At 37.5% G+C, this 17475-nt stretch overlaps 3 protein-coding genes across 3 annotated transcripts in view; 2 read left to right on the top strand and 1 right to left on the bottom strand.

Moving 5' to 3' along the window:
• Wbp2 (WW domain binding protein 2) overlaps window positions 1-17475 on the top strand; it is an 86088-nt gene that overhangs the window by 19809 nt on the left and 48804 nt on the right. The window lies entirely within an intron of this gene.
• The window catches only part of LOC135710417 (peritrophin-1-like), a 53850-nt gene that overhangs the window by 11878 nt on the left and 24497 nt on the right, over window positions 1-17475 (top strand). The window lies entirely within an intron of this gene.
• Window positions 1522-17390, bottom strand: LOC135710399 (hornerin-like). The gene is made up of 5 exons (XM_065232964.1): window positions 17302-17390; window positions 17124-17209; window positions 2613-4585; window positions 2182-2501; window positions 1522-2124 (listed from the first exon to the last, which is right to left on the bottom strand). The coding sequence occupies exons 1-5, from the start codon at window positions 17371-17373 to the stop codon at window positions 1567-1569; spliced, it is 3009 nt and encodes a 1002-aa protein (XP_065089036.1). The 5' UTR covers window positions 17374-17390; the 3' UTR covers window positions 1522-1566.

Below are 17475 nucleotides of genomic sequence, written 5' to 3'. Positions count from 1 at the left end.
TGAGAAGGAATGGTGAGAGATATCTCCGCCCACAGACCATTTTAAGTCTGATATTTGATGTTAAGCATCTACAACTATGTAAACTGCTATTAATTTTAGCACTAACAATTACTCATAAATTGGTAGAATTTTACTCATATAATGGGTGTTAATATTTTTCATAAAAAATGCGTACTTTACAGCAATTATTAGAGTGTGTGTGTGTGTGTGCGTGTGTGTGTGTGTGTACAATCTAACCCCCACTGTCCGGCAGTGTTATTATGGAAGAAAACTGCTTTTTATTACCCTTAAATTAAAGCAGGTTTAGTCCGGGAGTTAGAAGGTGTTAGCTCTATTGCAGCTCCAGTGACCCATTTCAGAATGCCTGGTAATTCACGACCACTCCGAGGTCACTTTTACTTACAATAAGCCTCGCATGTTCACTCTACTTTTATCAAATGGATAATGGTATCATAAACACACTTCCAGATTCAAAAGATATTATTTCCAAATCTGGCACGTATATAGTTTTGAAATTTGTTCAACTGTATTAAATCGATTTGAATGGACATTTCTTATCAATTTTGTTTCGAATACCTCTTGATTCATCTGCTGGCAGCACGTGCTGGCCCTTACCGGCGACCAACTCATCTGCCCGCAAATGCAACAACGCCTAAATCTCAAAGCTCTCCGAACGTCCCCTCGAAAATGCAATCGAGATATGTATAAGAACAATCTTCAACTGGAACGTACTCACCAAATCAATACATCCGGGAGCAAATTCCCGATGCTTATTTTTCTCTCGCAAACCCGTCGTCGTCGAACGGCAAAAAAAGGAAACTCGGTGAGCAATTTTGTGACACGGAATTTTCACTGACCATAAACCGCGAATTCACGAATTTCACCACCCCCAACTGCGAAACACGTTCAGAAGCACTTTTGGTACAAATCGACCAATTTCGTACTTTACAGCAATTATTAGAGTGTCCCAAAATAACACATTATCTAAAAACCTGTGTACTCACCCTCCAAATGAAAGCTCTGGTAAATGCTTCTATAGTTGCGCTACGTTAGAAAGCATTAGGTTCCTATATATTGCTTATAAGATACTAACACTTCTACTGTACCGCAACTTTAAGAGCGTTACCCTAAGGGTGTTATAAAAAAAAATATTTGTATTGCGGCTACTGAGCAAGTTTGATCTACGTGCTGAATTTTGTAAGTACCAAAGATCTGAATAACTCTCAGAAAAGTTCAATTTAGAATCATAACGTGATTTACTTGACCGTTTATGAATGACATCGCAAATATATAAAAATTTAAAAGGAAATTTGTAAGAATATGCCATATGTGTTGCAGAGACTGGTTGTCACGAAAAAAAAGAAAGAAGATCATATCATTATTGTTTTCCATTTCTGACAACACGTTATCGTTCGACTCGTTTATCGCTTGTCATTTTGTTATTTTTAGATATTTATGGTTCCTTGATCATAAGTCGACACATGAAATTCGAAAAATAAATACCAAACAATACCTATCCGAAAATAATTCGTACCAAACATATATTTCTGTACAATTTTCTCAGTCTCAAACAGCAATATAGTAATCGTGAGGAATGCTGCGCTGAGTCAGATGTCCATCGATCCAGGTTCTGAATCCAGCTACATTTGCGTAGACGCCAGGAATTCCATGTTCACCGCATCCAATACCCCATGCGACAATTCCTGCCTGATAGAAGCGATTTGGCGATCCAGGAATCGGGCACACTAGCGGGGATCCACCATCTCCCTTGCACGTATCCTTTTTAGGTTCACCTCCAGCGCAAATGAAACTCTTATTGAGGATGAATCTTTTACCCAAACGAGTTGTCCGGAGAGCATCTTGACATTTATTGAACGGCATAACGGGAAGCTCGATCTTCTTTAAAATGACTTGATACTTGCCTTCCTTTCCAAACACATCCTTACCCCAACCAGAGGCAAAACAACGACTGAGGTCAAAATTGAAATCTTGAGGCGGTAGACAAACTGTGTTGACTGTATCAATAATCTCGACTGGCTTGTCTAAGAATAGTAAGGCAAAGTCATTAAATAGCCCTCCTTTGTAAAATTTATCGTGAACAACGATTTCAGCGACATTGCGATCCTGAAAATAAACTTGTTATTAGTACCAGATTGACAGTAAAAAATAAACCTTTATTACCTGATGGTCATGGATTTCATTAGTTGTCTGTGTGTCCCATTCACCCAGGCGAACCTTGATTTCGTGGGGTTGCTTATTTTGGACACAATGAGCAGCCGTCAAAACTACTCGCGGATGAATCAATGAACCACCGCATTGGTATACGTTGATGACCTGATCCAAAGCTTTTTCCTCCTTCAAAATTGCTACCATCCAGGGGAATTCTCCATACTCCGCTTCGCCATCCGAGTTTCCTGTGATACGGAAGCCAACTCCATCCGGATTGCGGAAACCACATCCCACGTTTTCATGAGGAGGTAAAATCGGATTGACTGTGGTACCTTTTGAATGTAACATAAATATAGGTATGTAGTGTAATTTGAAGAGAATTGATAAACCAATACCCATTTTTGAAGACATGCTCATGCAACAAATATCCAAGCAGTACTAACCAGCATAATACATATTATTGTAACCACTACCGTAGCTGTTATGTGTTTGTTGATTGCCTTCAACATGTCCATGGTGTTGTTTGTGTGTGGAGTGTTTTTGAGTGTGACTAGTACATCCATCACCTTCGTAATGATTCACAGTGTTAGAACCTGAGTGGCCTTGCCCATGCCCTTGATTTAATCCAACATTATTTGCACTCTGAGTGTTTTGGGAGGTATGACTGGCAGTTGAGCTGTTATCTTGGTAATGATGATTCAATGATGCTTGTCCTTGCTGTGAGGTACCAGAATTATACGAGCTTCCAGCATTCACGTTTGACGAATCCATAGTTTGATCTTTAGTGACTGTGCCTGTTCCGTGCATTGTATTTTCAGCACCATGCTGTCCAGAACCAACAGCTTGATAAGCTCCTGTTTGGCCTGAATGGCTTTGTCCATGCCCTTGATTTGATTCAACATTATTTGTACTTTGAGTGTTTTGGGAGGTATGACTGGCAGTTGAGCTGTTATCTTGGTATTGATTCAATGATGCTTGTCCTTGCTGTGAGGTACCAGAATTATTCGAGCTTCCAGCATTCACGTTTGATGTATCCATAGTTTGATCTTTAGTGACTGTGCCTACACCATGTACTATATTACCTGTTCCGTACATTGCATTTTCAGCACCATGCTGTTCAGAACCAACAGCTTGATAAGCTCCTGTTTGGCCACCAGATACGTTAGTTGAACTTACATGTTCAAACTGTTCTGTTTGGTGCGTGGATTCTCCCGCATGGTTTCCAGTTATCTGCCCTTGTACAGAGTGACCTCCAGTGTGAGTTCCACTCGCACCAGCAGTGCCACCGTGCAAATCTCCCGCAAACATATTTGAACCTTCTAGGTTATGCGTTGCAGTATTGTCATAACCTCCAGCTGAACTGCCGCCTAATAACCCAGCGTTTTCTGAGCTTACAGTTCCTCCTGTTGAACCATGCATGGTTCCAGAAGATAATGCGGTTCGGTTGTACCCCGATGTTTCATGCTGAGACACTAGCGAGCCTGCGGCAGTAGTACCTGTTTGACTTATAGTATGTCCCATTGATTCACTTTTCCCTGTGCCATGCTCTGTTTGTCCAGTGCCGATTCCTACAGATCCTGGTTGCGATGTGCCATGCCCCGTTTGTACTATGCCATCTCCTACAGCTACCGTTTGTCCTATTCCTTGTCCTGACGAACCCGGTTTCCCCCCTCCCTGTCCTAGAGATCCAATTTCACCTGTTCCTTGTCCTGTTTGTCCTGTACCTTGTTCTTTGATTCCCGATTGACTTGTACCGTGTCCTGCTTGAGCTGTGCCGTGTCCTACAGTGCTCGTTTGCCCTGATTCTTGACCTTTGATTCCCGGATGACCGGTATTGTATCCTATGGATCCCGGGTGACCTGTACCATATCCAGATGAACCACCTATATTAGAACCACCACCACCAACACCCATTCCAAATGGTCTTTGCGGACCAGTCCATTGCTGTTGGTAGTTTTGACTGCTACTACTACTGCTACTGCTACTGCTACTGCTACTGCTACTACTACTTTGAGAAAAAGTGCCACTAAAACTACCACCACCGTGTGCATAACTACCACCGAGATAATTACCGGGATTTTCTATTACTCCCTCCTGCTCACGACCATGAACTGGAAGCTGTCCTTCTGATGATCCAGATGGTCCTGACGATACTCCCGAACCTGAAGATCCTGCCGATCCTGACGATCCTGCCGATCCTGACGATCCTGTTGATCCTGACGATCCTGATGATGTTGTCGGTCCTGATGATCCTGAATTTGAACCCACTAGATTTTCGGATTGTGGACCAGAAGGTAATGGCTCAATAAATTCCGTATCCCCAGTTGCAGGGGGCTCTATAATGTCACCATCTTCACCATCTGGGACAGCACAGCATTTCAAAAGATAGTGTTCACATGGATCGTCTGGATTGAATCTGAATCGAATAATAAGATAAAAAGAATAATGAAGAAACCAAAATAATTCGACAAAACATAACAAGAACTGCAAAGGATACGCATGGTTTTTTGTTATAATAGCATTAAAAAGAAAACAAAAATTTATATAACCACATACCTTCACCTTTTTTATAGGCTGCTCCTTCATTGTATCATCGGGAGAAATTTTTCAACTTCTTTGTAATTTTTCTTATTTAGAATGAAAAATATCTAATTATAAATTGTTGAAGATTCCCTGATCAAGAATTTCAGTAGTCTCAAAATGAAGGGAAAAATTTCATTCAAATGGTAAAGGTTTTGGAAATGCCACATAACACTAAGGTCTATACCTATCGACCCATCAAATTTTTTTTTTGCTTTATGTGAGGCCGTTTTGCAGCGATTTCGGCCTTCATTCTCTCCAATAATGCACAATAATACCAACAATCAATACGAAACTATCGATTTTAAATTGGCTCACTACTTGAGCCTATTGGCACAGACAAACTATTGGTCTCAAGCAAATCGATGAACGTACCCCATTCTAGTCGAAATTCTAGTACTACACAATGTTTGTTTTGATTCGCTATGAAGGTTTGACAGATAAAATGAGGGGTTAGTGGATTTTCCTATGTTTCGAGGGGTGAATCGATTAGCTTGGTACCGAAGATGGTACCTGAGTTGAGCCAAAAATCTGAGCACGTTTCTTCGGGACCTACTAGTCTAAGAGTTACCTCTATGGTAATTGCCAGGCATTAATTCTGTTCTCTAGGGTGTAATAGTGGATCCAGGTTTCATCAACAGTTACCAATTGACGCCAAAAGTCCACCCGATTCCACATCAGCAACACTCTTTCGAAGAGCTCTCGCGTTCGTGTTTTTGGTAAGGAGTGACCTTGCGTGGCACCAAATATTATAAATTAACAATATGGTTCACTCTTCTATTATCCCCAAGAGACGATTTTTCCCGACACTAGCGGCTCTAGTGAGGCGAAAGGTGACTAGTACACTGTAAATTGAGCATAACAAGGCTATCAAAAACAACTCACAGTTGAGTAAAAAAAAATTCTCACACGATAAGAAAAAAATACCCAATATTAAGTTTATATCTCAAGCGCCGTCGGGATTTCCTGAGGTATAAAATCTCTTATCACGAAGGGTGGGTGTGGGAGCTGCTTCCCTGGCGTCGGTAGCATTGGTACTCAGTACGGAGAACAAATCAAGGAAAAAATGTTTATTTCACCCAACTCGGTACTAAAGAGTGGGAAGCCAAAAAAAAAGTAAAGACCCATGTACTCAATTAATCATGTTTTGTTCTTTTTGACATCATCCACATCCAGAGGGCCAGTCACTTTCGTATGTATGGGAATGATAGGAAACCATTTGAAAATGCATGAAAATTTCAGTTTTTATTCATTATCGTCTTTATGAGCAGTTTTAGATGCACAAAAATTGCACGAGTACATTATTATATTGATAAGGTAAAAACTCGTTAATTTGTTTCCTTCTGTGAAAGCATGTTTAGTAACAAATATTGGATTTTTTTATATTCTCCATACTGCAAAAATGATTTTCCTACCAATGAAGGGGTGACATCTCTCGGATCTTCAGTAAAGCTACTACTCAAATCATATAATTAATTTTAAGTACTCGCAACAAAGCGCTTGGATGGGTAGAAATTACTTGATGGTTGGAAGGAATGAATGATGTTCAAAAAAATAAAAAAAGGAAACAGACTGGGCTCGAACCTTGAACGTTGTGATTATAAAGCCTGTCTTCACCAATCGTCTGTCGACTAGTCTTAAGGCATATAAGAAGCGTTTTTTTCACGAAATGTGAAAGCTAGTAACTAGAGAAACATGTAAAAAAGGCCTATTTACCAAACGTAAACAATGACTTTAAACGTTGATTTCTTGTGAATATAGACTCAATCTGGCAAACCAACACCAGCTTCTGAGAGATAATTTGCTCTATCAGATGATATAGTTAGTTTGAGTGAGCATGTTGCAATTCGGGAACCACCGACGTTTAAATGCATTGCTTACATTTGGCTTGTATGCCTTTGCACATGTTGCTGGGAAACGAGGTACCCAACACGCTAACTTGAAAGTACCCATTAATAAGTGAGAAAAGGTCCATTTTGAAGAAAAGTGGCTTAGCTAGTATTAGTTTTTTACCCATTTATGATATCTGTTACCCATTAATGAGTAACTGTTACCCATTAATGGGTAACAGATACTCATTAATGGGTAAAAAAAATTGCTAATTTAATGAGTTAAGCCACTTTTCTTTATAATGCGTAGTTTTTACCCAACTATGGGTACTTTAAAGTAAGTGTAAAAATTGAGTTTACTTTCACTCATCATGTGGCTTCCATGGGGCTAGCTAAAATTAAATTAATGATGAAAACTAAATTTTGAGTAATTCTGATCAATAATCCATTGAGTGAAAATTACCCTAAGGATCAATCGATTGCAATAATAAAGCACGAATGAAGGCGATGGAGCACACAAAAATGACAGCATCAAAGACAGCGTAGATTTCTATGATTTTCATCCAAAAATATTTTAAAATTTCCCAACGGTGAAAACATGACGGTTGAGTACTTTTAACTAAAAATAAAATTCTTTTTTATTTTTTTAAGTTTTGAGTTTTTTTAAACTTCATGTTGAGTGTTTTTTTCTTACCGTGTTTGTTAATCTATTAATGGTATGGTGCCTCGGTATGTAAGGAGGGATGGCAGATATAATCTGCATTTTCTTTTATTTGTTTGGTTCACCTCTATTCTAATAGTAGATTCAAACTTTACTCATATAATTTAGGCCCTTTAAACATCATATTATATTACGTTATTACGGTATTAATATCAACTATAGTCTGAACGTAGTACAATGTCATGACGTCAGAGTAGGTGTGTAACATGCATGAGAAAGCTAATACTGTTTGCCACACCTTTTATTTGACTAAACTTATGAATTGATTACACGATTAAATAATAAGGACACGAATGTTTTTAGTCACCTTTCTCACCGGGAGAGGGTTTAACTTATGCGTCTTTTCATAAACATATGGGAATTCTGGAAGTGATTCATATTGTTAATTTATAATATTTGGCGGCACCCAGCGGCAGTATAACTTTTTCATCTGCAGAATCTCGCTCAAAATATGGCGTGTGCGCTCAGTACTAACCTTTGCGATATCTGCTAGCTCGCGCACCTTCACTTTCCGGTTAGCCAACACCATTTTTTTTTTTTTTTTTACATTGTCCTCTGTAACGGCATCGGAGGGCCTACCGCTGCGGACTTGATCGGTAGTGGAGTTGCGGCCACCACAAAACTCTCGAAACCAATTTTTGACGGTGTAAAGCATTAGTCCCATAATATTTGTTCAACTTTTCTTTTGTTTCCTTCGCAGTTTTGCCTCTCAAAAAATAATGTTCTATGAGAGAACGAAAATCGATTTTATCCATACTCAACATGATGCCAAACTCGTCAACAACAATCAGCTGTCAAAACAAAACTAAAGACAGTATCGCACTGAAATTTGGCAGGTCTGCCTTAATATGAACGGACTATAAGGCACCATAACCTTTTTTGCAGTCGCAGCGCATTCTGGCGGTCAAGGAGGTTACTTTTTACCCCACCTAGTATTTCCAGGCGAAGAAACCCTTGGAATTTCGAAGAAATGAGCTGCAGGACTTGAAGATTTTCATATAATAAACCCTATGGAATGCTAAATAGACTAAAGCCTTTTACCTTTTTCAAGAGATGAACTAGCCTCAGGCTAAAAATCTCTAAAATAAAGAAAAAAAAAAAAAAAAAAAAAATTTACCTTTTTCGTACACCAAGGAGAAAAATAAATTATATATTTAAGGGTTGATTGTAGTGCAACCTGTTCCAGTTTTTTTAGTTAACTCTCATATTAATATCAGCGATTTATTTATAGCATTGTAGAACGATGCACACAATTGCACCGATTCTTTCCAATTCCCGTTCTGCAGAAAAAAGCATATGAAATTGAATATGAGAGGAAATGAGCGCTTCTTATTCGCTTTTAGCTCATCGATATCCCGAAGCATGGAGAAAACACAGGTTTGATAATCACAACGTTCATGGTTCGAGCCCCACTCAGCAACCTTGTAGTTATATTTTTTTCGACATGATTCTTTTCACTCACTAATGCAGTCCACGTTTTTGTTCCTTCATTGTTTTGCATTGGACCGCAGCTCGGTGCATCTCATCCTCCGTTCATGCCGTCTCCTCTGGCATCTTACGATGATGAATCCCTCATAATTGTAAGCAAATCTTACATCCCCTGGTTGGGTGAAGTTATTGATTTTTCTCGAAGATGTCTGATCCGATTTGAGACTAATTGGGCATAGTTAGACGGACTTAAGTGAAGCCGTATTCATTGTGTTTGAACTTTATTTAAATTTACCCCGATCACAAATTGTGTTGCCTAATCTGATATGACCTATAACCCATCATGCGCTACATCCCATTTACTTTACTGATGTCTTACTACCAAGAGAGTAAGCTACTTTGTCTCTCGCAATAGCTCAATCTCTCAACATTCCATCCCTAGCAGCATACTTGTCACAAAGCGGTTATGGACACTTCTATTCAACTTATTTCACTAACAATGAAGTTGTCGCAACTTCTCGTGACCAGAGTGGGATGAATTTTGAATACACACGATGTGTGATTTCCCTCTCATAGACTTCACAATACAGTACCCGGCACTGAAAATATTGACGGTACCCTTATTTATGCATTTAGATTCACCAGCCCTATGACAGAATGCCATTATCACGTAGGCAACATGACATACGCCCAGTACAACAAAATGAAAGACTGGGCCCGGGAAATGCTGCCTACTTCAAACTCTGCTGTTGGTATAGGCCCTGTCACAGAGTTTCACACCCAAAGTTCCTCCTCTTGAGCATACTCAACACAAAAAACGCTTCCTAAGCCCCGCCCATAACAGCATTTCTCGCCTTTTTTCTGAGTGGAGCGAGGCTTGAGAAGCATTTTTTTTTGTGTTGACCGCGAAAAAAACGAGGGACTTCTGACTGCGAAAGAGATTCTAGTTTGTAATCTGTGTACGAGATTTCCTGAATATTTTGTTAACCATATGTTTGTCACCTAAACAAATAGCTCTCAAACCTGTACTGGCAAATGCTTTTCAAATGTAAGGTTTAAGTTTTCAAATTGTACGTTTGGTTAAAATTGCAAATTTTCACTTTTGATGTAATCATGTAGGTTTTTATGCAATGCAATCTTAGATCTATGATTGTCCGTAATTACCAATTATAGCCCAAAAAACTGATTGAGATAAACTGAATTGTATTTTTTTTTTAATTTTCTACAATTCCCTTCATTGTTATAATTTTAGAAAGCCTTTTAGTTTTACATTTATAAGTTTTTGATAGAAAAAAAAAACAAACCAATTAAACTTTTTTCCAAAAATTGTCCAGATTTTTTTTAGGGAAATGCACGCAAAGATGTTAAATTAGTCAAAGTATTTACACCCAATCAGTATTATTTGGAATCTGTTAGGGTGCTGCAAACCATGTGTAGTGGTAAGCGTGATTGCCTCTCGCCCCAAAGCGCCCCAGGTGTGGGAGTTGCCTTCCTGACGTCTTTAGCATTTGTACGGAAAACAAGATCGATGGAAAACAAATCAAGGAAAAAAACATTGTTCGAATTCGTGTGAAATTCGTTTTGGGTATATTGGACAGCATCAACTTGTTTCTCTTCGGCGGAGCCTAAAACAAAACGGATGATTCTGACAGTCTCCATGTATATGGATGGTATTATTATTATTATTTAACTTTATTAGGGAGGCTTTCAGCCTTGGACTGGTTCGCCTCCATATATGGATGGTTTTATTCTTAGATAATATTGTCGCTAGAAATGAAAACCGAAATGATCAACTCGCGACAATCGATTTTACTCTTGTTGTGTACGTTAAAGATAACGTGGCATCTAGTGCGAACTATAGCGCATCATTTGACAAATACAGCGCACTAGATGCGACGTTATGTTTAACGTACATAACGAGAGTAAAATCGATTGTTGGTCATTTCGGTTTTCAAGTCTAGCGACAATATGCATTCATAAAAAATAAACTTTGAGAAGCTTTTGCATAAAGTTCGAACGAATATTTTCCTTTTAGCCGGCGTGAAAGTGCCATCTGTGAAAAACAGCGTAACGATGAAAAATTCCTTGTTCCTTCGGGCCATTTTGCAAGCCGCGAAGTGATGTTTTGGTTCAAATGAGAAGAGGTGGTTGAACTACAGTTAGTGCTGATTGGCGAACGCTGTATGAAGAAAACAGAAGAGAAGATCCGTGTACTGCGTTTGTATCGAGCTGTGTGATGAAGACGAAGCGTTTGGCGGAGGATAACAGTCAGCAGCTAAAGGGTATAGTCGCTATATTCATAGTCTGGCGGATAGAATCTCGGGAATCAACGGAACCAATCGAGCAAATCACGACCAACTACAGAAAAGAGCACATCAGCTATTGCGAACAAAACTTAGGAAACCCTTTTCTCGTGACTCAAGGCTCATCTACGCAAACTAACACCAACCGCTGAACACTCGTGTTTATTTCAGTTACCATGGGGACATAATTTGTGATTAGCCCCGGTCCCTTTCAAACTGTATCATTATTTATGTACGACCTTAAATTTGAAATGACGTTTCACATTCATCTAGTGATGGCCGATTTTCATTCGAATAATCGATTAGTCGATTAACGAACCGAAAATTAAAATATTTGTAATCGGTTATATCATGCTGATATAAGCATTAACCTCACCAGAGGATCATCACCCATCGTTTCAAACATATGCTGCACTCTCATTGGTGAAAAAATGACAGCACAGCGAACAAAAAAATAATCGATTAGATTTTAATCGAATAATTTAAAAAATGGGACATCTCTGATTTTGGTGTGATTGTTTTGATAAAAAAGAGCGCAAAATTTCATCTCTATCGAGGGGGGCAGCAAAAGCACAAAATTACCTTGCATACGGGGGGTATTCATTGGATGAAAGGGACCGTGAAAGAGGACACTAAAATAGAAAGTTTTTCTTCCGACTGTTTCATCTTAGTATTCATCTTTGCTAACACCATCTTTGTCATTCCTTTATTTAACGTCGGTCTCTTTTCCGCAATCTAGTGCCAACAGCTAGGTGGCATCCCTATCTTGTTTGCCTTGCCTTGAAAAGAGCTAACATCGCTGCGGACCCGCGAATTGCGGGCCCCACTGACAGCTCATAATTTGTAAACAAATAGAAGATTCAAGCCAGAATTTCAAAAAAGGCGTGACGAATATTATGGATATTCTTAATATTTTTGCTTACATTTTGTGAAAAATAAACTTAGGACTCATAAAATATTATTTTCTGATTTTCTACCACGAAGTCAATATGGCATAAAAGGGAAAATAATTTCATTTGATAAAAATAAGACAATTCAGTCACGCCATTTTTGCAGTTCACACTGGAATTGTGACGTTTCAGATGTTGGTTTCAATAACATGGCGGCATGCCACCCAGCTGAGTGCCAATCACCGACGGACATCGATTGCCATCCATTGACGGCAACCGAATGTGCAGGAAATGCATCTTCCACACCTGCGCACCCATTCAACACACATGGACCAGAACCAACGGCTTTACTTCCCTTCCGAAGGAAGACGTGACCAGGGATTTTTATGCCTTAGAAAAATCCCACCGACCTCGGCTGGGATTGAACCCAGACCCATTGGGGTGAGAAAGCAGTTACGCTTACCACTACACCACCGGCGCCGGCTCCACGCCATCTTTGTGTTGAGGAAAGTTTCACCTATCCGATGATGCCGGTAATTTTCGTTCGATTGGCGTGGAAAGAATAATCAACGTTTTGTTTATAAAAGTTGATAGTTCCTATTTCAATTCTTGGTCTAAAATATCTTGAATTGGTTCCACTTTTTGATAGATCGAAATTCTATCCACCAGAGACTATACTAAAGGGCTACTGGAGAAAATCGTGGAATAGAGCAGTCCGGAAAAGTTGATGGTTTGGTGAGATCATTCAATTTTTATCTATAAATCAGGAATTTAGGTGACATTGGAGGCATTTGGCATTTATGTTTCAATTATACTATGTTATATATTATATATTCACATTTACATAACTCGGAGCGTTTAGTACGGTATGTCCACGCATCGTTCCACCCATGTAGATTCACGAAATGCATCGCTCTTTATATAGAGGAAATGGATGTAATATCGGTCTAAATGCCCCTAATTTGGGCCCATACATAAATTCAGCAATCGACTAAATTTCAATAGCGACCAAAACTATAAATAAGTACCGTCCCAATGACGCATTCATCTAGGTAAAATTGATAAATAGCAGATTTTTAGCGATGGGCCCAATCTTAGAGCCATTTCTCCTATACCGTTTTCAAGTTATGATTTTTTGAAAAAAAAAATATAATCATTATTTTCAAACGTCACCGTTATCGTATTCAATGGAAATTTGCATTGAATACGCATACGTCATTAACAACCCTGCCCCTAACGAAATTTTCCACTTAAAATCAAACTGAACATACAATCACAAGAAAAAGCACCATTCTTATTATTCAAGGATTTGAGCTGTGCAAATTTAATACGTTTTGGTTGAATATCCAAAAATGGAAAATGTGCATCCGTGATAAAAAAAAGTCTTATCGAGAGAAAACATAGAAGATGTTTTGTCAGATTCCTCTGTAACATTTTGATTGTTCCTCTGCCACAGATCTGATCTGATTGGCCAAGTCAGTGTAAAGTTAGATACATTTTAATAAATCGCTTCTTGTTTGACCACCATTTTTCAATCTGAAAATTTGAATAATTTAAAAAAAAAATTTGTAGTGAGAACATTATTTTTTTTTCTAGCCCAACTTCTACTAGTCATAGAATTAAGTGAATTTTGTTACAAACAAAGAACAATGAACTATCGGCTCCGTAAAGCTAACGCGATTGAGCCTTCCAAATAAACATACTAGTAAAAAAAAATATTTTTTTAAAACTACTCAAAATTTACTAAATTCCGTTAAAACCGGAAAAAGTTAAAAAAAAATATCAAAAATTTTTCAAAAACATGGCATTTACAATTACATTATTTTCAAATCCAAGCAAATAACTTTAGGATTTCAATTAAGAAAAAATACCCTGTACGACCGAGCATGTCGAAACTATTTTCTGCAAAACGAAAAGTCAAAGCCGCTAAATTGAAAAATTAGCCAGTTTTCATATACAAAAAAAAAACAAATCGAGAACAGATTTTAGTAAATTTTAAATGGTTTAAAGAAAAATTGTTTTTACTTGAAATTATTGAAATAATAATTAATTTGGGTCATTGTATTCCAGAAACAACAGATTGTAAAAATGAATTTAAATAAGATACGATGTGAAAAATTGCTCTAACCTCATACAGACTAGACAAATCATGCCATAAATTATACTGATATACCTTGAACACTTCAGAAATGTTGATGCTCATACTGAAAAGTAACAGCTCTTTGAACTTTCATTTAAAAACAAAAAAAAATGTCATGGTATTTTATTTTGTGTATCTAGTACAGTATGTACTTGATTGATCCGTATAAAACTATAATTAAAAACAAACAAATTGCGGTATTGATTAATCCAATTGAGTTCGGCTCACAGAACATGTTTTGATCGTAAAATTTGATCAGATGCATCAATTTTTGGGGTGATCTTATTTTACCTAATAATAAAGGGTTTATTTGTAAATTAAGCCAAATTCGAGTAAATGGTACTCAAAAATTGATTATTGACTCGGTATTCCGACTATTAGTTTTGCAGTTAAGTGAGCTAAATTTTGTATTATGGCTTAAGCTGCTTTAGCAGGCTCCTTCAGGGGAAATAAATTTTATCGTTTACGTTGGCGAAAAAATGACCCATACAGCAAACTTTTTGGTGGGCATATTCTCAAACAACAGTTGAAAAGGGCCAATCAGCTTTTGTAAGCAAAACTGTGAAAGGTTGAGTTATGTTCTTGGACAAAACAATGGGTGGCAAAATGAGCCACTCCCATATTTTACATAAGCTATTCAAAAAGATACATCCAAAGCACCAAAATTCACCGAATACCGGGCGATTAGTTAATTCATTTCATTATATATTAACGCGAACTTCGTCCCGCTAAAAATAGAATTTTTGTTTTAAATAATTTCGAGCATTCACGATTCCACCCTAAATTATGTTTTTATCAAACATCCGCGGCCTTATGTATGCCACTCTGTTGTATATATAGAAGAAGAGAAGATAGTTTTCTGACTTTTCCAATTTTCCTTTAAACTTTTCTTGGTCGAAGATGATCGCGCTCATCGAGAGAGTCATACTCTCGATGAGATTACTCTTGACTATTAAAAATCGTGCGTAAAGAATGTACACTCCTAAAATTGGTCAACAATATCGAGCACCTATGTTTTTATCCATGCTCACACTAAGTTTTTGTTGGTCATAAAATGTAGCTGGAGATGTTATTTACCGATTTAAACGAATTATTGAATTTCATTGGGTTTGTGCGAAAAGGCATCGAAAAAATAATAAAAAGGTACTGAAGCGCGTTGCACAAAGTGGTTAAAAATATAATTTGTTTCACACAAAGCACATGAAAAACCTGTAAAATCTTTAAACTTACACAGATAAAAATTCTGAATTTTAATTGTGATGTAAACATTCATTCACGTAAACTTGTATTTAATTTCACGCAACCGAGCAACTTGTAAACAATGTTGTTTACAAAGATGGGATTTTGTATACAATATTTGCTACATTGCATGAAATGTGTCAGAACTTTACATGATATATAATGTAAACGTATATGATATGTGACGCTCCATTTATGTGCATTATATTGAACAGAAATTTACACTACTTTTTCGAACTGTGTACCATAACCAATGTTCATTTATTATCTTTGAATGATTAAAAATAAATGACAGCACATTCGATAATGGCTATCCATCCACTTTTTTAACGTTGTCAAGGTTTTGACTCTCTGAATGAGCTCAGAAATTTATGATTGAAAATCAATAATGTGCATTTTAACTTTCATTTAGTTGTATAAAGCCAATAATGCTCAGTTATGCAAATTTGGCCTGCAAACGTGCCTTAAAACCAAACAGTCGTCAAAGCTAAAAACTAACAAAAAAACCACTAGAAAAAAATCGATTTAACTCTCTTTCTATACGTTATACAGGGTTTTCCCACACAGCTAAAAAAAGTAGTGTAAATTTCCGTTACTATGATGCACATAAATGGAGCGTCATATATCATACAAGTTTAGATTAAAGATCGTGTAAATTTATGAGACATGTCATGCAATATTCCATATATTGTATGCAAGTGTCCACTTTTGTTTGCAACATTTCTTGCAAGCTGCTAGTTTACATGAAAAGGAAGTTTACATGTATGAATGTTTGCATGCATGGATGTTTACATCGCCAGTAAAATTCAGAATTTTTTGGTGTGCAGTTTTCACTTGTGGAGACAATACATTCTTTATTCATAAATGTCAGCGCTGTCCAACGTGCGACCCGTGGGCCGGACGTGCACTCAGAATCTCAGCAATGATATGCTAGTCCAATTGTATTCATCATTATGAATTTTAGTCCATAATGAATGAGAAATGGACAAATTTTAGCTTGAAACATGTTCATCGAATAGATACAGCAAATAAAAAAGCAAGTTTCAAAAGGCTGGACAGGTCTGATCTAAGGTGTTTTAAAAACCCAAAACCAACTCTCAAATGAACCAAATTGCTGACAGTGCGAGTTTGAAAACAGTTTCTAATCTCTTCTGCGCATACTAATGGTGATGAATATGTACGAATGGAAAACTGGGCCATCATGAAATTTACCTGCTATTTTGAGCATGGATGTCATTAATAATTAGCATTTAAAAGTGTGAATTGTGAACTAAGTGTCTGGATTTCGGTGCCTTACGGTGTCATACATATTTTACTAATCACATCAGCAGAAATTTAGCGGATTGTGGAATAACGATTTTAGGACCAAGCTAATTAGTGAAATTATATTGCGCATCTCACACCAAACTGGACTAATAAGCGCGTTTTCACTTATTAAAAAGTGTGATTAAAGTGCGAGCTTCCGTCTAATCGTCTTGGTGTCTTCGGTGCACTAATTTCTTATGATGCAAGCAATAAGTGCTCCGAAGACACCAACACGATTTGACACAAAGGTGCACTTTTATTACACTTTTTGCATTTTTGGGGCAGTCCAGTTTCAGATGCAATCAGCAATACCTTCCACTACGTGATGATTAGATTATTTTTACCGTACAAATTTCATAAATAGACCTCTCTTCCATGAATATCCTTTATGATTGACCTTTGAAGATAACGAGAGTTAACTGTATAATATTTCGCTTAATAGAAATATTGTGTTCATAGATCTGAACGGTAGCCATAAAACCAGCCTTTTCCAGCTTTGTTAAAATATTTTCTACTCACCGAATATCAATCAGATTAGATCCGTCCGTTACTATTTCACCATCTCGACAGAGATGTAGCTTCACACATTCACCTCCAGGACATTTCTGTCAGCACCCAATAAAAAAAGAAACAAACAATTAAAAACAAAATATTACGAAATTGGCCTATTTAAAGCAGACAGAAAGAAAATACATACGATAACCTCGTCTTCGGCTAAAGCCAAGGTTAAACCGAGGGCTAAAAGTAGCCCTATCCGAAGAGCGATCATCCTCTATGAAACTGAAAAAAAAACCACAAAAAATAAAACATTAAATCACGAACTTGACTGTTGCAAAACTGCTCACGACCAAAGTGGGATTGTGATAACCTT

The sequence above is a fragment of the Ochlerotatus camptorhynchus genome, unplaced genomic scaffold (assembly GCF_037179485.1).
Source record: "Ochlerotatus camptorhynchus isolate MF236.1 unplaced genomic scaffold, CSIRO-AGI_Acam_v1.1 ptg000380l, whole genome shotgun sequence".
Classification (NCBI taxonomy): domain Eukaryota; kingdom Metazoa; phylum Arthropoda; class Insecta; order Diptera; family Culicidae; genus Ochlerotatus; species Ochlerotatus camptorhynchus.
Note: the sequence above shows the minus strand (reverse complement) of the source record. Positions and strands in the feature narration are given on the sequence as shown.

What these genes read in the sequence shown, in the direction of transcription:
- LOC135710399 (XM_065232964.1), bottom strand. Translation starts at nt 17,373, where the DNA reads ATGATCGCTCTTCGGATAGGGCTACTTTTAGCCCTCGGTTTAACCTTG. An exon ending in TCTAATCTGATTGATATTCG is followed by an intron (nt 4,586 to 17,123) that starts GTGAGTAGAAAA and finishes TATTCGATTCAG; the next exon opens with ATTCAATCCAGACGATCCAT. An exon ending in ATGAAATCCATGACCATCAG is followed by an intron (nt 2,125 to 2,181) that starts GTAATAAAGGTT and finishes GTTTATTTTCAG; the next exon opens with GATCGCAATGTCGCTGAAAT.